The 20,436-nt window shown below is 46.8% G+C and overlaps 9 protein-coding genes across 9 annotated transcripts; 2 read left to right on the forward strand and 7 right to left on the reverse strand.

Moving 5' to 3' along the window:
* Positions 1-52: 52 nt before the first annotated feature.
* IAQ61_003949 (uncharacterized protein) lies at positions 53-1,790 on the forward strand (the record flags this gene model as incomplete). The annotated part of the gene is made up of 2 exons (XM_003837469.2): positions 53-712; positions 756-1,790. 2 exons carry the CDS (start codon positions 53-55, stop codon positions 1,788-1,790), a joined length of 1,695 nt encoding a protein of 564 aa, XP_003837517.1.
* Positions 1,791-2,120: 330 nt separating this feature from the next.
* On the reverse strand, positions 2,121-2,786 carry IAQ61_003950 (uncharacterized protein; the record flags this gene model as incomplete). The annotated part of the gene is made up of 1 exon (XM_003837470.2): positions 2,121-2,786. One exon carries the CDS (start codon positions 2,784-2,786, stop codon positions 2,121-2,123), a length of 666 nt encoding a protein of 221 aa, XP_003837518.2.
* A 196-nt stretch (positions 2,787-2,982) lies between these two features.
* On the forward strand, positions 2,983-4,456 carry IAQ61_003951 (uncharacterized protein; the record flags this gene model as incomplete). The annotated part of the gene is made up of 2 exons (XM_003837471.2): positions 2,983-3,218; positions 4,093-4,456. 2 exons carry the CDS (start codon positions 2,983-2,985, stop codon positions 4,454-4,456), a joined length of 600 nt encoding a protein of 199 aa, XP_003837519.2.
* Positions 4,457-4,646: 190 nt separating this feature from the next.
* Positions 4,647-5,234, reverse strand: IAQ61_003952 (uncharacterized protein; the record flags this gene model as incomplete). The annotated part of the gene is made up of 1 exon (XM_003837472.2): positions 4,647-5,234. One exon carries the CDS (start codon positions 5,232-5,234, stop codon positions 4,647-4,649), a length of 588 nt encoding a protein of 195 aa, XP_003837520.1.
* Positions 5,235-5,285: 51 nt separating this feature from the next.
* Positions 5,286-10,285, reverse strand: IAQ61_003953 (uncharacterized protein). Its single transcript, XM_003837473.2, has 3 exons — positions 7,995-10,285; positions 7,794-7,939; positions 5,286-7,731 (listed from the first exon to the last, which is right to left on the reverse strand). Exons 1-3 carry the CDS (start codon positions 8,272-8,274, stop codon positions 5,692-5,694), a joined length of 2,466 nt encoding a protein of 821 aa, XP_003837521.1. The 5' UTR covers positions 8,275-10,285; the 3' UTR covers positions 5,286-5,691.
* An 81-nt stretch (positions 10,286-10,366) lies between these two features.
* On the reverse strand, positions 10,367-10,852 carry IAQ61_003954 (uncharacterized protein; the record flags this gene model as incomplete). Its single annotated transcript, XM_003837475.2, has 1 exon — positions 10,367-10,852. The coding sequence occupies one exon, from the start codon at positions 10,850-10,852 to the stop codon at positions 10,367-10,369; it is 486 nt and encodes a 161-aa protein (XP_003837523.2).
* Positions 10,853-11,585: 733 nt separating this feature from the next.
* IAQ61_003955 (uncharacterized protein) lies at positions 11,586-11,846 on the reverse strand (the record flags this gene model as incomplete). The annotated part of the gene is made up of 1 exon (XM_003837476.1): positions 11,586-11,846. The coding sequence occupies one exon, from the start codon at positions 11,844-11,846 to the stop codon at positions 11,586-11,588; it is 261 nt and encodes an 86-aa protein (XP_003837524.1).
* Positions 11,847-12,332: 486 nt separating this feature from the next.
* On the reverse strand, positions 12,333-13,001 carry IAQ61_003956 (uncharacterized protein; the record flags this gene model as incomplete). Its single annotated transcript, XM_003837477.2, has 1 exon — positions 12,333-13,001. One exon carries the CDS (start codon positions 12,999-13,001, stop codon positions 12,333-12,335), a length of 669 nt encoding a protein of 222 aa, XP_003837525.2.
* Positions 13,002-13,686: 685 nt separating this feature from the next.
* Positions 13,687-15,027, reverse strand: IAQ61_003957 (uncharacterized protein; the record flags this gene model as incomplete). The annotated part of the gene is made up of 1 exon (XM_003837478.1): positions 13,687-15,027. One exon carries the CDS (start codon positions 15,025-15,027, stop codon positions 13,687-13,689), a length of 1,341 nt encoding a protein of 446 aa, XP_003837526.1.
* Positions 15,028-20,436: the final 5,409 nt, after the last annotated feature.

Below are 20,436 nucleotides of genomic sequence, written 5' to 3' on the forward strand. Positions count from 1 at the left end.
CCTCACCACCACCATTCACCCCTCCCCCCCCCCCGTCCCTGTCAACCTTGTCATGTGCGGTATCTTCTGCTCTCTCAGCTGTCATGGCTTTATATCGCCTGACGCCAACACAACCCAATTACTGGTGAACCGTGGTCCGGACAGCACAGGCCAGCTCCAGAAAATGATAGACACGCGTTGCTCGTCACGTGTTCACGCGACATTCCTCTCCACCGTCCTGGCCTTGCGTGGTACCTCTATCGTCCAGCAGCCTCTTGTCGATACTGCCGCTGGCTCAGTGCTATGCTGGAACGGTGAAGCTTGGAGTATCGCGGGCGAGACTATTCATGGCAACGATTCCGAAACCGTGCTCAAACGACTTGTTGAAGCCTGCACCGTCTCTGCAGCCGAATCAGCAGCAGCCGTAGTCGCCCTCTTGTCTTCAATCCAGGGACCTTATGCCTTTGTATTCTACGATGCACGCCACGAGCGCGTCTACTATGCACGTGATTGCCTAGGCAGGCGCTCGCTGCTCAAAAAAGACACCGCTGATGGTGCTCTTGTCCTCTCAAGCGTCTGCGACAATGCTTCTGGCGATGCATGGACCGAAGTCGAAGCAGATGGCTTGTACTATGTAGATCTTAGCCTTGTAGAGGAGACCAGGCCAGACTTTATCCCAACACACATGCCTCATCGTCGTGCAAATCAGCCCGAAGATGCAACCCTTTCCTTTGTAGGTAAGTCATTCATGTTCAGGGCATTGCTGATGTCGGCAGCCATTATCTTTTCCACTCATCAACCGAGAAACTTCCACTCTACCACCTCACGTGCATACTGAAACTGTGGAGCTACTCAAGAGCTCACTACAAAGGTCGCTTGCACTCCGCGTACAACACGTCCGAGAAGGTGTTCCATCCGGCCCAGATGGCCTCCAGTCCGACGCACAAGTAGCCATACTTTTCTCTGGTGGCCTCGACTGCACCATACTAGCACGCATGTGTCATGACCTCTTACCGCTAACAAATTCCCTCGATCTTCTCAACGTCGCCTTTGAGAATCCTAGGATCCACGCAAATCTCGAGCATGGTGCTAGTCCATATGAACTGTGTCCCGATCGTGTGACTGGTCGAGCCTCACACGCTGAACTCATGAGCACATGTCCTGGCAGAGTCTGGCGGTTCATCGAGGTCAATGTGCCTTACACTGATACTCAAGCGCATCGTTCTACAGTCGTGGCTTTGATGCATCCCCACAATACTGAAATGGATCTATCTATATCATTTGCGCTATACTTTGCTGCGCGTGGAGTTGGCGTGACCCGAGTGATCCACCAGGACTCACTCGGCCCATACTCGTCGGCTGCACATGTCCTCCTTTCTGGTCTTGGCGCTGACGAGCTTTTCGGTGGCTACCAACGACATAGTACAGCTTACGCTAGACGGGGCTATCCGGGACTGATTGAAGAACTCGAGCTAGATTTTGCTCGTCTTGGAAAACGTAATCTTGGACGAGACGATCGCATCATAAGTAATTCCAGCAAAGAGGTTCGCTTTCCTTTCTTAGACGAGGAGTTTATTGCTCTGGCGCTTCGACTCGAGGTCACTGCCAAATGTGACTTCGGCAGTCCCCAAGATGAACATTCTGATGATCTATTGGTCATGCTTGAGCCCGCGAAGAGAGCGCTTCGTTTGCTGGCTTGGAATCTAGGTATGCACAAAGTTGCCAGGGAGAAGAAGCGTGCTATACAATTTGGCGCCCGCACCGCCAAGATGGAAACGGGCAAAACAAAGGGCAAGCACGTGCTCGTATGACAGGTAAGCTATCAGAACTTCTCCTATTCAGCGCAATGATTACAAAAAACACAAATGGAGAAGACAACCGGGATCATCCTCAGATCGCTGTCTTCCATCAGAGGTCGACACATCTTTCCGTCCCAGGGTGTCGTTGATTGCTTTCTTGAAAGGCAAGTCTGAGCAGAATGACGATTATGGAATGAATACTGATCTTTTCTGTTGACCCTGACTAACAAGACTTTGGCAGATTTTACAATACAACGAGAAGACATTTTGATATGTTAAACAATTTCTCCACCCAGCCCCTTTTTCAATTCAGCTTCACCTTGAGATAACTACTACTACTTATCAAAACAGGAAGGCACTTGTTAGTGCCAGTGACGAAAGCAGCGGCAGTACACAAAGGATCAGCATCGTCATGGCCTTGGGCCTTCTGTCAACTTCCAGACTGGATCCACCCGAGCCACTTCCGAATTTGAACTCTTTCTTCTTTGAAAGCCTGATGGCTGGGGTCGATGCTTGTACTGGAGTTGCAGTTGTGACCATTGGCATCAGGCCGAGATTATTATCATCCTCGAGTATGTCTGTCGGTGGGGCGCCGGAGGTCTCTGAACCGACTGCAAGCTTTGCTAGAAGCAGCGGGGCTAGCATCTGTGGAAGTGGGTTAAGCATCAGAGGCCACATGGTATCAAAACTAATTGTCTTGGGTCCTGCACCCTTTGATGCGTGCGCTGCAACTCCAGCACCTCCAGCACCTCCAGCAGCCGCACCGGCCCCTCCTCCCTTCTTTTCCACGAGCTCGATTCCCACCTCTTGTGTTCCTGACGTTGAGACTGCCGTGCTCAGAGTTGTAGTTGGCTTTAAGCTGGTAGTCATGTTCGCGTGGATGTCGTCATCTCTATCATCGATTTCAGGCTTTACAGCACTTACCTCAGATAGAGCAGCCGCAAATGGAGCCAGCAACAGCAGAACATATACCCATATGGAAGCAGATAGTCCTCCACTTCCACTCATCTGCGGATCTTCAGATCGTTAAATAGTCGTCACAGCCGAACCCTCCTCCACAACCCGAGCCCCCTCATCCTCACGCTGCTTCCCTTGAATCGATGGCGACATACCCACGGCGACCCCACCCTCTAGCGCCCCACCCATAGGCCAACACTGGTTCCCCTCCGTGCTCCGCGCACATACCAAACCCGGATCACAACACATGTCGCCACAGCAGTCCGAGCCCGCAGGACATGTACCAAAACCCCCACCAGGAATAGCACAGCACTTGGACACGGCCGTGTCGATGCATTGGGTTCCACAGGCGGTAATGAAGGCGCAGCAGCCGTGTACGATGGTGCCGTTCGTACTGGGCATGTCGACGCACCTGGGAAGGTGTGTCGCAGATGTGGATGTCGCTGTAGCGCTGGTTGTGGTGGGGTGTAGGGAACGTGGCATGTAAGGACTGTCGGAGCGAACGCTTCAGATCGAGTATGTACCCGACACCATCACCACTGCTGCTAAGGCGGGTAGGATTGAGGTTGGCGATGTTGACGCACGCAGTTTTTTGAAAGTGGGTTAGTGGTTTGCGCATGTCGATGGTGGTTATGCAGAGAGAATGCGATGTTGCGCTGGAGAAAGGGGGAATATAGGCGGGAGGAGTGGGGAGGGATCATTGGTGAGTAAGTGTTGTGTGTAACTGTTATGCGTTTTTGTCAGTCAGCGTCACAGAGGTGCCGTCAGAAATCAAACAAATCTTGAGGTTTGACGTATTGGGTTCTTTGAGTCTGTTTGTGTGTATATATATATATATGTGTGTGTGTGTGTGTATAAACTCGCAGAGGCTCTCAGCTAGGGGCATGTATACGACATGTATCTGTTCTATCGTTCTACCGAGCTGGGCTTGTATGCATGATATTCGGACATGTGGATTGCAACAGGCAACTCAAGATGCAAGGCCAGGGAAATCCTGGTGAATAGGTCTTAGTGCTTGTACTTGTGCGCCTCTGCTCTTCTACAGCAAAACTGGGAAGCCCGAGTTGGAGCGGCATGATTAGAGGTGGAGTGGAACATGTAGTAGCGCTCTAGTGTTGTGATAAGGTCTAGTAGCGGTGGCCCATCACTACGCAGCGAATCACATCGAGCCATGCACACAAAGAGAGAAGATTCCAGCCACATCATGCACCGCCACCGCCACCGCCACCATGACGCAGATCGTGCCCGCTGGTCAGGTATATATGAATGTCTTTTGACTTTCTGACTTGCTTAGTACCTTGCCTTTTACTATTGCTTTGGTACTTCCCATTCAAATCATCATCACTATTTGCTCAAGTCACGGGGACACACAGTCTCAAGCCAAACAGACCACAACCCCAACAAGCACTCTCACACCCCATCCATCCATTCCTCCCCACCACAATCCACACTTGATAAAATATACCACCTCCTCCATCGCCACTGCCACCATGCCAGTTCCCCATCCAGCAAACTCCACTTCCACAACGACAACTGCGAGCGCACCTGCATCCGCCGTCGCACCAGGCGCGAATGCAAATGCACAGGGCAACCAGAATGTAGCTAGCGCGGGGCATGTGCAAGGACCGCAGGGGGACAAGACGGCGCAGGAGCTGGAGAATGAGAGATTGTACGAGGAGAGGATGGAGGAGGAGTATGCTAAGAGGGAGGGGGGTGCTTAGGGGGTTGGAAGAGGGCTGGAAGAGGTGTGGAGGGTGTTGGGGATAATGTCAAAGGGGCAATTCACTCGACGCTGTGTTTGGTGGAAGCGACTTGTTGGAAGGGCTTTCGGGGGTTGGTGAGGATATTCCCTACTAGGATAATACTACAATACACATCTCCTCTCCCCTCCTCTCCCCTCCTCCCACCCCATCACAGCCCCTCCAACGCCCTCGCCACCACCTCCCTCGGCCGCTCCCCCATCTCCATCCCCAACGCCAACGCCCTCCCCTCCCCCGACATCTTCCCCCACGTCTTCCTCAAAATCCCAATAATCTTGCCCTCATCATGCTCGCGCTCAAACTGCTCAAACTGGTCGTCCAAAAACACAAGACAGGCCACATCCTCGAGCACCTGCGTCTCCTCATCCGTCTTCAAATCTTCCTTGCGAATCAGCGCGCCCACCCGCTCGCTCGTGGCTTCGTCGTAGCCTGCCGAGACGCAAATGTCGCGCACGAGTGCTGCTTGCCGTGTTTTGAGGAAGCTGCGCCAGGCGTGGTAGCCCGGGCGCGTCATGGGGTATGAGGAGCGGGGGACTTCCCAGCGCCGAAAGTGCTGGGCGCGGATGGCGAGGCGGAGGGGCTCAGGGGCAGAGGGGCAGCGGAGAGAGAGGTAGTGGGTGCATTTTTGGGCGTAGTGGAGTTCGTAAGGGATGACTTCGCCAGCGATTGTGGTTTTGGTGGGGTCGAGGGCGTGGGCGGCGTCGATTGCTGAGAGTGCTTTCTCGTAGGGGGTGGTCATTTTTGGGGGGGGGATTTGGTCGAGGGCTTTGGGAGGGCAGGGGGTGTGGTCTTTGACGGGAGATTTAAGGGGGGAGAAGGGGCGAGAGGATTGGAGTTGTGGACTATGGTGAAGGCATACCTAATGTGTGGAGTTTGATTTTGGTGGGAGACGCGGATGGTAGTCTGCTGAACTAACTTAGAGGATGTGATGCCCCGCGTGTTGATGACGTTATCAAGCACTTGCTAACGTTACCCATCTTTCCATCTTCTTTCACCACTGACCATGTCAGCCAAATTCTTCTTTAGGTTGACGATGTGTGAATTGCCTTTGATCTTCTGTCTAATCTAGCTGAAAATGCCAGGCAGAAACCTCCTTGGATGCAACCGTGTCTAACCAATCCATGCCTTTCGCGCGCCCCAACTCCATCCATGCTAATGCTAAACAATGCAAATGCAACAATCATAACACAACACCCTCACACCTCCCCCCCCCTGGAACTAGCATCGTCGCTCATCGCACAGCCAACAAGCCCGTCACGCTCATCCATCGCCTTCGCGTTCTGCACAGCCGCTTCAACAGCATCATGCAAATCAATGTGAAAGAACGGCCGATTGACCCCATAAACAGGCTGATATCCTTCCTTCTCCGCCAACGTCCAAGGCTTGCTCTCTTCCGCATTACTCTCAACATCGCCCCTCTTGCTAGTTGTAGCCGTCTGTGAAGCCAAAACCTCGCGTTGCTCCTCCTCCGTTGCACTGGCCACCGCCGTCCCAACCGTATACGCAGGACACCACGTGCCCAGACTACCGTCCGTGTCCACCGCCGGAGCGCCAAAGCCAGCAAAGGCCAAGGCTCGACGTGTCCAGCGGTTGTGCACGCCTGCAAAATGCCACTGGACGACTGCAGGAGCGGCGTAGCGATCCAACGTGTTGCGCAGATCAATCAGGCCATTCAAGCTCGTGACGTCGATGGCGTTGACGGTGGAGAAGTCCAGAACGACGGCGCGAAGTAGAGGTTGGGTGGAGGTTCTTTCCATGTCGTCTTTGCTGGGCGGTGTTTCGCACCATAGGCGGTCGCTTGCGCGGATGCCGTCGTCGAAGCAGGTGCGGCGGGTGTGAGATTGGATGTACGTTGTTAGGTGGTCGATGTGGTACGCTTGGTTTATGTAGTTGAAGTTTTCGTTGAAGCGGTAGATGAAAACGCCCGGGTATGCAGGCTCGACTCGTATCTTGGGGTTGCGGGTGCGTTGGGCTTGGTAAGGGAGGTAGACGTTGCGATAGGTCGGTTGCTCGTTCGCATGCTCGGTTCGTGAGTCGCACGAATGAAGGGAGTCGGTTTCAGGGTTTGATTCTGTGGATGGCGGGCTGTCAGGTGTGATGCGTGTGACTCGGACAGAACCACGGAAGTCGCCTGGGCTTTTTGCCATGCGGACTAATAGCATGGCAAAAGATAGACCCACGCTGACATATATTGCCGTCTCTAGGCTGCTGAAGAATGCAACGACGACTCCACAGATCCATATGATGAGCTCGAATGGAGACATTTTCCAATATCGGTACAGTGACTTGGGAGGCGTGATCAGATTGATCGTGCTGTGTATAATCAGACCAGCAAGCGCGGCGTTTGGAATATAGTAGAATACGCTCGTCAAGGCATACAGTGCCAACACCAATACCAATGCACTGAAGAGACCAGCGAGTGGGGTGCGCACCGCGGCTTTTGACAGAACGGCAGAAGCACCAAAGGACCCAGTGCAGACGTAACCACCCACAAAAGGACTGAGTATGTTGGCGGCACCTTGGGCAATCATTTCCTGCGAAGGGATGACGGTGTAATTGAAGATGCGACCGAATGACTTTGCGATGGCAATGTGCTCGACGATGAGGATTACGACAATGGCAGGGAGCTCCGATGCGACGAGGCTGAATAATTCTGCATCCATGGGCGGTACACCAGCGTGACTGAACCCCTTTTCGATGTGCCCAACGATGCGAAACTTCTCCTGGCCAGAGGGTGTGGTGCGATGTACCAGCCAGCTGATAAACGTGTAGAGCAGTATGGTAAATGTAAGTCTAAGAGATGATATAAGTGACCACGTCCGTTTGTGCTGTGGCTGACGTCGCTCCATCTTGGCACAAATGTCTCGGATGAGATATAGAAGAACGATGGAGGTTATGCCAATCGCTGCATCCAGTTTACTTCGGTCTAGGTTCTTCAATACGTTGATGTAAACCTTATAAGGTGACTCGCGCGTATTGATACCTGTGATCCCGAGAACTGTCGGTAGCTGTGTAGAGATGATTGTAATGCTGGCTGATGTGACAAAAGCAGATATGGGAACATAGGGTATGAACTCGATCAGCCAGCCTAGACGAAGCATTCCGAGGACAAATAATATGGCCCCGGCGAGGAAGGAAAGGGCGTGTGCAATGTCCTCCGCCTTGTAGACTCCAGGATGCTCAGCTTCAACCTTGCTAATGACACTGCCGACCAAGAGTGATCCGACAGCCGTTGTCTGTGACATGTTAGCCTTCATGGGCTCCGCCACATCATTTCCCGAAGTAATTAGACACTTACGCCGATGACAATATCTTTGGATGTACCAAAGATCCAGTACAAACAGGCCCCAGTAAACGTAGTGTAGAGTCCAAATGCTGGTGTCAATCGAGCCAACAGAGCATATGCCATGGCCTGCGGAACGACTACAAGGCCAACAGTCACACCTTGATCGCGTTAGTGGATATCTTAGACCAGTTTGGAGTAACTTTAGCGGCTCACCAGCGATAACATCGCCAACCAACCACGGTAGATTATACCTCTTCACCCACTGCGCACACGGAAACAGTTCCCTCACGTACTCAGCAACCCCTGCTGAAGACGGCACCAATCCGCGAAACCATTCTGCTACCGAGGGATCCTCTTCGAGATACGCGTGGCCGATGCTCTCTATCGCTGCTCGTTCCAGTGAGGCTTGTTGCTGGCTGCGGTCTTCCGAGAAGCTGGGCAAGACCTTCGTCGTCGCCTTGTTGAGGAACGACTTTAGCGGTCTTCCACTCATGGTCAGGCCAGGAACAAAGAACGCACTCTGAGGCGACGGAGAGCATGAGGCAGAATGGCTAGCGTGTTGTATGTACGTCGATGTGAACGAGTCCAACGCGCTAAGACGAAGCCGTAGTAGCGTGGCCGCTGTGTTTAGAGTTGCATGTGAGAAACGGCGGCTCTCTTGAGCGAACGATAGTACAATTGCAATCTCAAGTTACGGCCTCTTGTCCTGGGGCCGTCACTGTTTTATCTAGCGCAGCTGTGGCCTCGCCCGACGAACCGATGACTTTGCGCGACCGCCCGGCCAGACTTTTGGCTCGTTCGGCCAAATTGTGGAGTGTTACGGCCGTACAGGCCAACGGTAAGAGGTGTTTCGGGGCTTTATGATGCGGCCCCTTCCACCTTGTGCTGTGGATTAGAAGATCATGCTATCCTTTTCCCATCAATGTCGTGGTATTGGCTAGTCGGCCAAAAAGGTACATATCAACACGTCCATGTACATAGCGGTGACAAACGAGTCCAATTACGAGTTGCTCAAGCGCTGTCTGATCAATAGAGAGCAGAAAGGCTAACCAAGCATGGCTACAAACAAGTGAGAGACAGACCGTTGACGAGGGCGAGGGCGAGGCGGTGACGATGCGTGCATGGGTGAAGGTCAATGTGTCACAAACGAGAATATCTGATACGACAGCTTGGCACGGTTTATGCCCAACCCAAACCTCGGATAAGACAACCTGAAGATGGACACAGTATGTCCACATCACTTTTTCATGCGTTGGGAGAGGTCAAACTATGGAGCTACTTTGAATTTTCAGGTCATGGCGAAATGTGCACATATGCTACTCGGATCACGTGAGCGGACCTCCCAGAAGCCATCCGAGCTCTCAGAGACCTGGGACGGCAACAGTGATTGTACTGCGAGCAGAACAATCGAGATCTTCCAATGCTCTGCTACAAGATACAAGAAAGCAAACCAAGCACCCGAGTGGCACGAATACGTAAGTATGAGAACAAGATTCACCCTCCTGGGCCCGAATGATTTACGTAATACCCGTGGCCGCGGAATGCAAGAACTGAACATCTGCCTACCCTTTGGACGACGAATTTCGCCTTCCCTTTATATCAATCTTCTTTCTTTTGTCCATTGGCTCCTTTACACTGGGGCAAGCACTGACATCGGACAGGTCATTTGAATGGTATGATTGATGCCCCTCAAGCAGCACAGCTTAGAATCTCAACATGGTACGCGGAAACCATTTCATTCCGATTAGAACTTGGTGTACCCTACATTATTCGTAGTAAGGATGCCATGAAAATGCAGCTCGTCACAATCATGAACGCCATCGCAGTCGTTCTCGTCTTTAAATGACAGTTCGTAGATTTCATCCTCTGTATACTCCTCAAACGTGCCGTCTCACGTTACTAGCACTCCAGCAGGTTCATCTAATGGTCTTCGAGATATTTGGGTTCATCCAAAGCTTCATCGATTTGCATCCAGTCATAGTCCCCCTCTCCAAGTAAAGCATGCAAAGGCAATGGCCGAAAGACCGCTTGCGAAACAGTTGTCCCCTTGGCATGGTTACGTTAAATAGGGTGTTCCACGGGTCTGTTCACGATGCTTGTCAGCATACACACTGATGTAGGAGGAGCTGGTGGCCCAAAGTTGTAGGATCTATGATAGGCTATTGGCAGTGTTTAATACAGTTGGATCATGCTAGTTTTCGAGTACGATGTATACAGAAGACTATGCATAACAAGAAAATTCCTTGATGAATTCTAATGATCGTGCATAGAACAAGGCTTTGATATATTTCCACAGTTACATACGTCGAGCAGTTGCAGTCAATTTGCGCTCGAGAACTCAGCCAGGCCAGTGCTAGTAGTTGTGCTTAGCGTCATGTAGGCACGTATTTGTAAACATTGAATATTCCAAACGATAGTGACTTCACTACGAGACAATAACTTTTCGTGACATTCGCACCAACCATGAGGGAATACGCATACAATTTCATCTGTGCGTCTCGCACTCACCACTACCCATAGTCTACCCAAAAAGGACAAGTCCAAATACGCAACACCAAGGAATATCGAATATTCAGCCACCCAATTTATCCCTTCTCCTCCAAACTTTTCACCCTCCAAATCAACTTCTTAAACTCCCTCAGCCGCGCCATCGCCTTCTCCAAGAATTTCCTAACACAAGAATCATGATCCGCCTGCAGTTCCTGCACGTGACCCGTCATCTTCTTATATCCATCCATGTCATTCTTCTGCCGCTCCTGCCCGCAGTACAAATCCGGCGTCCGGTACGCCGTCTCGTACATTTCAGACATCTCGTTGAGTTGGGTGATATTCTCTTCATCGCGACGGAGAGCGCGGATGGAGAGTTCGCTTCTCCGGACAGATCTCAGGAGATCGTTGATCTCGTCGTTCTTCTCGTATTTTTTGGAGAGATGTTTCATCTTGGCGGAGAGTTTTGCAGCGGCGGTGGCAAGATCGGCCCAGGTGGTGCAGTTGAGGTTGGAGAGGGTGGTATTTATGCAGTTGGTGAGCCGGTCAATGTACACTCGTCTGGTGGCGGAGAAGGCTTTCATGGTTTGGTTGAAGCTTGGATTAGGAGAGTGTTGTGGATGGAGTGTTATTGAACGAGTGTTGAATATATAGTATTGTATGATAGAGATGTACAGCTTTGATTTCCGAAAGAACTGTGCGGGCGTAGGAGGTTATGTATGGTTTGGAACGTGAACACACTGACATTACGGTTCGAATATATTCCTAGCGCCAAGCTAAGTAAGACGGAAGCTGCACGATGTTTGGTCTGGAAGTATCGTGACTACCATATGAATATTTTGCAGCGCAAGACTAGCGGTCTAACTATGGCTAGTGAGCTCATGAGTGTGCTGTACCCAAATTACTCTCGATTCGCTACAACAGGTCCACGATAATGAACATTGCATTGATGTGCTGGGATGTGGGTATTCGAATCTAGAGAAAGGAAAACCATGCCGCGTACTACCACGTACGGAGCCAGAGTACCACCACAAAACTGCGTAAGACACCATGGTCTCCTCCTCGTTTTGCCTGAACTGCTCCAAATCATGGTACCTACCAATTCCATTGTCGTGCCTCGTCCGACCCGATAGAACCATCCGTCTGTGGCATTCATGGCGAATATATCCCTAGGTCTCCCACGTGCGGTTGGCATTACTAGTCATCCGATGATTGACATCTATTGTTCAACTGCTCTGGTGTCTCGATTAGCAAAAATGATCAAACACACAAATCCAAATGATCACTTTTTCTTTCCAATCCAACATTCCCAGCCTTCTATTTCTTGATAGGTCGCGATGGATCTTGGCTCAAGTACCTTCGGTCTGGTTGATGGTCGCTGATGCCTGTTGAGGCCGTCGCCATAACCACTTGCGCAACGTGTTTCGCATCATACGCAGGCTGCGCAATCACTGGCACTGCGCGGAGCTCGGGCTTCGATATCCAAATCATACTCCAGATCTCGCCCGCAATGTTGAGTGCGTAATCAACCGCGCCCTGCAACATTGGCCAAATGGGTTGCTGGTAATGGTCGTCCATGGTGCGCGTTCGCTTACGTGCTGGTCTTCACACAGGATTGACCGTACTCTGTCGGCGTGTTGCGAGTCGTCCCGGGCGCAGTACGAGTTCCGAAATCGAGGTATGAAAGCTTTCGACTGTTGTTGGTAATTTCTTCGAGAGGGGAGCAGAGGTTCCAGAAGGTTCAGGAGCAAGTGTCGGGCGCCAAGAGATAAGGTGACAGATAAGGAGGGGGGGGGGTGGTACTGTACTACAATTCAAGTCACTGGAATAGATTTGGATTACATTCAATAGGTTCCAAGGAAAACTTTTATTCTTTTAAGGTCTTGTTGGTATGCTTTAATCTTCTATCACGTGCTGCTGGGATGTCCAGGGAACGTCATCCGTTTGTGACTAGCAGTCCATGCGCCGTAATTCCCGAACGCCATATGAATATCATGGAACATAAACCTATCACGCAATAATGCAAACCCAAAGAGTACCGAAACCGCGGTCAAGGTGACACAGCTATGCGGTGATAGCACCGATCTTGTACCTGAGCGCCGTAATCTTAGCTTTCTTGTTTCCGCGATTGACAGGCATATCTACCGGTAAGGCGCGGAAGATGCCGTCAAGTTGCGCGACGCTTAAGTTCTCAATGGCATTGCCGGTCTCAGGAAAGTGTGGGATAGGTTGGTTGGTTGTAGCGTGGTGGAGAGGACAGAGTGGCGCGTCACCAGCGACAATGAGCTTGTTATTCAGGGCCGCGAAGGTGTTGAAATTTGTTGCATCCAATCGCGTGGATATCGTGTGGAGGTTTTCTTCAATGCGGTGAATGCTTACATCGACCCGGGCGAAACCAGTCGTGACCTGAGTGTCCAAGCCAGTAAGACGAGCGTCCAAGCCATCGAGACGGGTGTCCAAGCCATCGAGACGGGTGTCCAAGCCATCGAGACGGGTGTCCAAGCCATCGAGACGGGTGTCCATCCTGTCGAGACGGGTGTCTATCCTGTCGAGACGATCAGTTATGCCTCCAACCATCTGGACGATGTTGTCAAGTTGCCCCTGAAGCGCGGGGACATTACCAATGCGGCTCACCTCCGCTGCAAAGTTGTTGAGATTTTGAGTAGCAAAGGCGAAGTCGGGTTGGGTTAAATTGTCCTGAGCTGGGCCGGGCTGAGTTGGGTGGTTCTGCATCGTTGTAGTTGTAGCTTTGTGTCTTTGTCTTACGCTGATGACACATGTGCGTGGTGCAGGTTGAGGAGATCAGAGAGGCAAAGTGAGCTGGAGTGGCATTGCATGGGAGCAGAGGTCTTTATAGCTCTAGGGACTACGTCGTGTCGTTTGTGTGCTGATGGTCTGTGGGCTGGTGCCTGCGAGAGTTTGTCGGTGGAAAGTAGGGACTTACCATCTCGTCCGTTAGGTATGTGTTAGCGTAAGTCTGCGGCTTCCCGTAGTCGCCATGTTGCCTCGGGAACGTACCTCGAATCAACACCATTTGTTTCTCGAACAAGACGACTATTTAGAAACAGAAAAGAAAAGGGTGTTTAAGCATGAATGTTCGGGGTGTGGGCGTGAAATCAGAAATCAGAGAGTTAGAGTAACTCCGCATCAGGTAGTCACAGATTCTGGAAAACGGCCCAGAGGAAGGATTGAGAAATATGTGTATTGAAAAGAAAGACTTGTATGAAATCTAATAAGAAATATGAAAGAGCACAGAGATCTAATAAGAAGTATGAAAGCAAACCAAAACTCCAATGAAACCCCATTCTTACCCCGGCAATTTAAGCACCGCCATGAGGGAGAAATTCGGCACAATCCTATACTGACAATCTAAGAACCCCCATGAGGAAATATTTCTGCACAATCTTGCACTGGCAATCTAAGCATCGTCATTAGTGAAGAACTCTGCACGACAGAATGCGCAGCGGTAGCGGCTGTTGTAGGCGGAGTCGAGCTGCTGTTGCAGACAATTTGCACAGACTTCATGGCCGCAGATGTTGATGGTACGGATTTGGTTCTGGGCTTCGCCACAGATGGCACAGGTTTGGTCCCGTGGAAATAAGCAGCGCTGGCTTACATCTGTGACTTGGACATTCTCGGGACCGGTGAGAATATCATTGCCATACTCATCTGGTTCATATTCGGGGAATTGTCCATCCTCATCGTCTTCATCATCATCATCCTGGTCGTCCTCATCCTCATCATCCTGGTCGTCCTCATCATGATCATCCACATCCATGTCGTCTTCGTCTTCAAATTCCCCGTCATAAAATTCGCCGCCGAAGAGAGAGCCAGGCAGAGGGAAGCGATCGTCGAAAAGTGGCACGGAGTCGATCAGAGCTGACGGAACCTCGTGATGACGGTTCAGCAGAGGTGAATAAAAAGAGAAATACTCAGCAACGCCCCGGTAGAATGTCCAACAGAGGCTGTCCAGGATCACTTCGCGGCTTCGTATATCTCGGCGTCGCACGGAAAATACGCCATCTGTAATTTTGATCAGTGCCATGCGAATACAGGTTAGTAGGGAAGTGGATGAATTCTCTTCCTCACCAGCCCGCATTAGAGAGATGAAGCTATCGCCTGTTAGGCCATCTGGATCGTTGTCTCCCAGGACTTTCAGGCTAGTTTGCTTATGGATGTAGTCTTCGAGGTCGGTCTGAATCCACGCAGCATAGGCTCCAATTTCCTGTCGTATCGTCGTTACAGTCTGCAATTCGCCTACCTCGTCGAGTTGATCCATTTGCACATCCACTTCAGTCAGGAATTGGCTTATAATGTCGCCCGTCAAATTGCGAAGCTTCACGACGAGCTGCGTGCCGAAAGGATAATCGCCCAATGGACCCGAAGGATAGTGAATAGTCTGGAGAGATAATTTTTCCATGAATTGATCAACGATTGCCCATAGGTACGCGAATTCCTGCTTCTGACGCTGGCTTGCAGACGGATGGTTCACAAGGGCCATTGCAGAATCCTTGAGCAGCTCACGATGCGCATTGGTCAAAGGCACGTCATCCCAGTGATGAAGATTTGAGTAATTGCCCACACGCTCGTATAAATAGTGCAGTGTTGTGCGAAATTGAAGCCCAAATCCGGGTGCTATGTCGCCAGCTTGATCCAATCGTGCCAGTGCCAATGTTGCCCATATACAACAAAGGCCGTTGTTGAGCTCGAGGCGCGGAATTTCAACGCCGACATCCGGTGCGGGAATCATCGACGACATTATGTTGTCAAAGACTCGGTAGAATGCAGCGGTTGCGTTAATGTTTGCGTTTTCGAAGTTGAGATAGATATTTGAGTTGCTTCTGGAATATGTTTTTGAAAAATTGCTGAGAGTTGAGGTTGAGTTTTCGAATCTATCGGTAGGATCTGTTGTGAGTGCTCTCTAGGTTTTGACCACGGTTGAGAGCGTGCTGTGAAATTATTTTGAGATGAGATAATTCCGCGCTATATAGAAGAAGTGATTGACAGTGTTGAACTTCATTGGGGCTCGTATGTGCAGGTACGATGTATAACTACACAGTGTTTACCATACTTTTCCGCTCTGACTATGGGTAGTTCTAGAGTGAATACCGCGCAACATTGTGGATTCAAAAAGAACACTCCGTCAACAGCGCGACATTCGTGCACTTTGTCATCGTGGTGGTGAAGAAGTCGAGTGAAATGGACATTCTCGTGCGAGATTGCACAGTGTCAAATGAAGCCCCAGACCTCCTGGCCACGAGCATTTCGTCGGACTGTTGGTCCCTAGAATCATGCATATTGCCAATTGCTTTGTAAGGTACTGAACCTTTGTCAACTTAGGAACTAGATAAACTAGTATGGTATGGTACCATAAGCTAGACTCCAAACTGAATTTGCTTTTAGCTACAGAATCTGTACACTGATGCTGCCTATCAGAAGTACATCATAGTCAACAACTACTGTTTCCATGACCAATTCAAGTGATACGGAGCTTAGTTGTTTAAAAGTAGCATCGTCAGGTGACATAAGCTGCAAGTAACAACTTCTGATGTTACCTCAAAAGGCGAACCTTTGCAGTATCCGACAATGAGGAGGGCCCAAATTTAGTGTGTAACGTGATCATATTGTTCTAGTCTAGGAAGATGGGAGCTATCTATGGGCAAGCACCGCCAAAAGGCTATCGGTAAGCCCATTCAAGAGTCACACGTGACCGAGATATCCATGACCACAGCAAGCTTTCCCTCCCCTTGTTCATTCAAATCACGGCGGGTTGTGATAATGTAGCACATTATATGTGCACTCATGAAGCTTTCGTTATATTTCCCATATACGTGTATTCTATCGTTGACTGATTATTGTAACAACTCCGACTGAAAGAGCGTACGATCGGTCAGCTCAAGGTTAGTCGTCTGTAGAGTGCGTTACGTGTCCAGAAGATACTATGGTACTATGCAAAAGTGCTCACCGTGGGTCTACTTGCAGGGGTAAAGTAGGGCCGTGCTCACGGAGATTAGAAACACTGTATTCTAATACTTTTCATGCAAATCCATAGTAATTTGTATAGTAATCAATGCACCCCTAAGTTTCTCGATGTTTCTATCTCTCAGTCCTCAACCCCTATTACTACCCCTACCACCACCTCTACCACCACCTCTATCACTACTTCACTATCACCTCTATCCAGGGGTATTTACCCTATTACCTAGCCAGCATTCAGCCCTAATCTCAATCCTATCAAGTCTATCTAGAATCAGATAAAAGATTAGATTAAATTCTACTATCTAGGCCTACCTACAGGGCAACAGCCCTTATACGAACGACTACGAGAGATTATACGCGTAGCCTGGGACTTAATCACACCTAATTAGCTCTAATTATTAGTAAATAGTGTAAGGGCTCGCTGCCAGGCAGTGATTAAAGCCTATGGTGGGCATACTAAGTATTAAGAAACTTCAAGAAATGAATATATTACTATATCACCCCAGTCTACAGAGGTGGCTTTTAAAAGTTCTTGCTAGCGTATTTATTAGTAGCTAATCTATTAGCCTTACTTTCTTAGCCTATATATACTTAATTTTAAAGCTATAGATAGTAGTAGTAATAGTTTATCTACTTAATCCTTTAGTATTTATACTCTACTATAGCTCCTAATACTAATCCCTATACCTATACGCTTATTATAACTCTAAAGTTACCTTTTAGTAGTAAATCTATTACCTAAATTAGTACTATTATAGGTATTTTACTATATACTATTAACTTAATCTATAGTAGAGCTTACTAATATAGCTTTAAGCTAAATTTACCTATAATAAAACTTCTTCCTAAATACCTTAAAGACGCCCCTTATACTAGCTACCCTTATAAGTAAGATACTATCTATAATACTACTCTTTTATAAGTATACTAAAATAGATAAAAAAAAAAGAAGAGCTATACTAATATAGCTAGTAATCTTAGTCTTTATAAATATAATATATTATTTACTATAGTATAAAGAGTCCTAAAAGTAGCTAGATATTATAAGATAAAGCCTATAAGAAAGCCTAGATTAATAAAAAAGATAAGATAGGATAGACTTAAGTAGTATCTTACCTATTAAGGCTAGACTCTAGAGAACTAGAAGAATATTATCTAGTTTAATAAGACTTCTATCCTACTTAACTACTATTATAGTAGCTACTATATTTAAAGAAAACCTGTGGAAATTTAGATTACTAAGGTTAGGAATAATTTAGGAGATGGATTATTAGATTGTATCTACTACGATTGGACTTATATATATAGAGCTTTAGCTACCCTTACTAGAAGGTGAATAATTAGTAAACCTTCCTTACTAGAGCTCCTACTTTTTATTAGGCACTTAGCAGTAAGCTAGCAGTTAATTAGATAGTAGGTTATATAGGGGTATTAATTAGGATTAATTAGATTAAGATACTCTATAATCTAGTTAATATCCCTCCTATAATACACCCCCTAGGTATAGGTAGATCTTTTATTATTATAGTTACGCTTATAGTTAGTAGGTAGTATAGCTAATTAGAGCGTTATATATCTAAAGGGTTAAATTAGCTTACCCTTTAGATACTAACTAGCACGCCTTCCTTATTTAGCCTACGCTTACACGCGTAGATATTATCTAGATAGAGCTCTATAACTCTATCTACCTAACTATAATCTTTTACTATAGCTTAAGTTATAAGATTATATAACCCTAAAGATCTAAACTATACCTATATCCCTACTAACCTATATCTTAGTTAAAGTTAAAACCTGCTACTTACACTTACTTTACCTACACTACCCTTATTACCTCCTACGTAGCTAAAGCTATAGTTACTAAAGCTACTACTACTAAAGAAGAGTATACTACTACTAAGTGTAAGGCTATTATAGAGTGTGCAGTAGCTAAGCGTATAGCTACTACTACTATAGCTAAGATTATAAAGCTAAGGTAAGGCGCTCCTACTCTAGCTTCTACTACTCTAGCTCTAACTCTAGCTCCTACTCCCCCCTAGACCCTGCCTAAGGCCCCTATTCCTACGCCTGCTCCCTCTCTAGCTCCTAAGGAGACCCTAAGATCCTCCTACTATAGAGAGCCTAGTATTTATTATACTAAAACTTATCTAAATTATCTACGCTTAGCGCTCTTTAATAAGTCTAATAGCAAGTGCTATAACTCTTCTAGTAGGGGGACTTAGTGCTAGTAGTGCTTCTCTAGGTATAGCTATATCCTAATATATATAATCTATACAAGAATTTTTCCTTTATAATACTTTTAGTAAGATCTTATACTAATAAACTAATTAATAGCCCTAAGCTTGCCTAACGCTCTATACTATCCTTCCTAGCAAGGAAGTAGGCAGGTAAGAGCTAAGACCTTCTTAAGGATAAGAAGCAAAGGGTCTTAGTGCTTCTTAAGGAGAGCGAGGCTAAATAGCAGGAGCTAGTAAAAGCTACTACTGCTACTACTAAGCTTGCGCGCAAGGCTACTTCTATAGCTAAGGGCGCCTAGAGCTCCTTATTAGAAGATAAGGACTCTAGCTCCTCTAAGGTTCCCCCTATAGATCCTAGGGTAGGGTAACCTAGGTAGCTCCCTATAGACTCTAAGGCACGCTTTGCGCGCGTAATAGAGCTCCTTAGGGAAGCTACCTAGTTAATAATAGAGAGGTAGTCTATAGTTAGTTATTTTTATATTATATATTAATAGATCTTATATACTACCTTACTTTAATTAACACTATATAATATATACTCTATATTATATAACTTTAGGTGCTCCCTAAACCTTATAAATTATTATATAGTTAGGTTTTTAGTAAGCCTATTAGCTAGTATATTACTAGTAGGTAGGTAGGTAATATAAAAAGATCCCTTTATATACTCTTACCTAAGCTATATATTTTAAATATCTATATAGCGTAGCTTAGTAGTAATCCTTTTATTATTACCTACTACTAACCTAATAGTTTATTAATTATTATAATTAATTATCTAGGTAGTATCTAAAGTAAGGTGTATTTTAGTTAAAAAATATTTTAACGCTATTACTTCTTTACTTACTTGCTTAAGCGCAAGGAGCTCTACCTTAGTAGTTAAAGTAGTAATAGTTAATTATTAAGCTACCTTCTAAATAATAGGTCCTCTAAAGAGCGTAATTAGGTATCTATATAATAATTGCTAAGTATTAATATTATTAGCAAATAACGTATTACTATATATTATAAGCTTATTAGGATCCCTATTCCTATATTAGATTAATTAGTGTTAAGTTTAGTATAGATAGATAATTACTTAATTAACCGCATTAAAGTGTTGTTTAGATAGGTTAGTAAGGTATTAGGAGAGCTAGGAGGCTGCATAGGTAATATTAGGGCGCACTATAATTAAGGTGTAAAGGATTAATCTAACGCGCTCCTAATAGTCCTTAATCTCCTTTTTAGTGGCTTCTCTAGTGCTCTTTTTAATATCTTTACTTAATAGTAGTATAGTAGGGAATTTTCCTATCTCTACTAGATTAAATTTCTTTATAATCTTGTTAATATATTTATTATAAACAAGCGTTATTATCTATCTCTTTCTATCCTAGATTACTCTTACCCCTAGAAACTAGCTTATAGGTCCCTTCTCTTCTATAGTATATCTTTGCTTTAGAGCTTAGATAACCTTGTAAGCTTAGCTTGCGTAGTTTTAGTAATAGAGCGATAGGATATTGTCTACATAGAATATTAACAAGATACTACGATCTCTATTAAAGAATAGGCATAGCTCCTCTTTAGAAGTAGTAAGCTTATTTTCTTAGAGTGTAGTTAAGAGCTTGTTATACTATAATAATAGTAAGTCTTTTAGTCTATATAGAGCCTATTTAAGCTTAACGCACTTCCTAGGTATTTAATATCCTTTAGGTAGCTTGTAGATAACTATAGGGTATTAATCCCTTAAGGTATTAAGGAAAGCTCTAACAACGTTATATTAATATATCTTAAGGTTAAACTTAGCTCTAATAGCTATTATAGTCCTAAAGGTTTAAGCTGCTAGGGTAGCTACGTAGGTTAAATAAATTAAGTTAGTAAGCTATAGATCTCCTCTTACTACTATCCTTGCTTTACACTTAATTAGGTAACTATCCTAATTAAGCTTGTATGTAAACACCTATTTAAGTAGGAGT

Source organism: Plenodomus lingam (assembly GCF_022343315.1).
Source record: "Plenodomus lingam strain CAN1 chromosome Unknown contig_18, whole genome shotgun sequence".
Lineage (NCBI taxonomy): Eukaryota > Fungi > Ascomycota > Dothideomycetes > Pleosporales > Leptosphaeriaceae > Plenodomus > Plenodomus lingam.

Bases quoted from the DNA above. Each gene is read 5' to 3' on its own strand.
- IAQ61_003953 (XM_003837473.2), bottom strand. From the start codon at position 8,274: ATGAGTGGAAGACCGCTAAAGTCGTTCCTCAACAAGGCGACGACGAAG. The intron at 7,940-7,994 runs GTGAGCCGCTAA...AACGCGATCAAG, and splicing joins GGTTGGCGATGTTATCGCTG to GTGTGACTGTTGGCCTTGTA. The intron at 7,732-7,793 runs GTAAGTGTCTAA...AACATGTCACAG, and splicing joins CCAAAGATATTGTCATCGGC to ACAACGGCTGTCGGATCACT.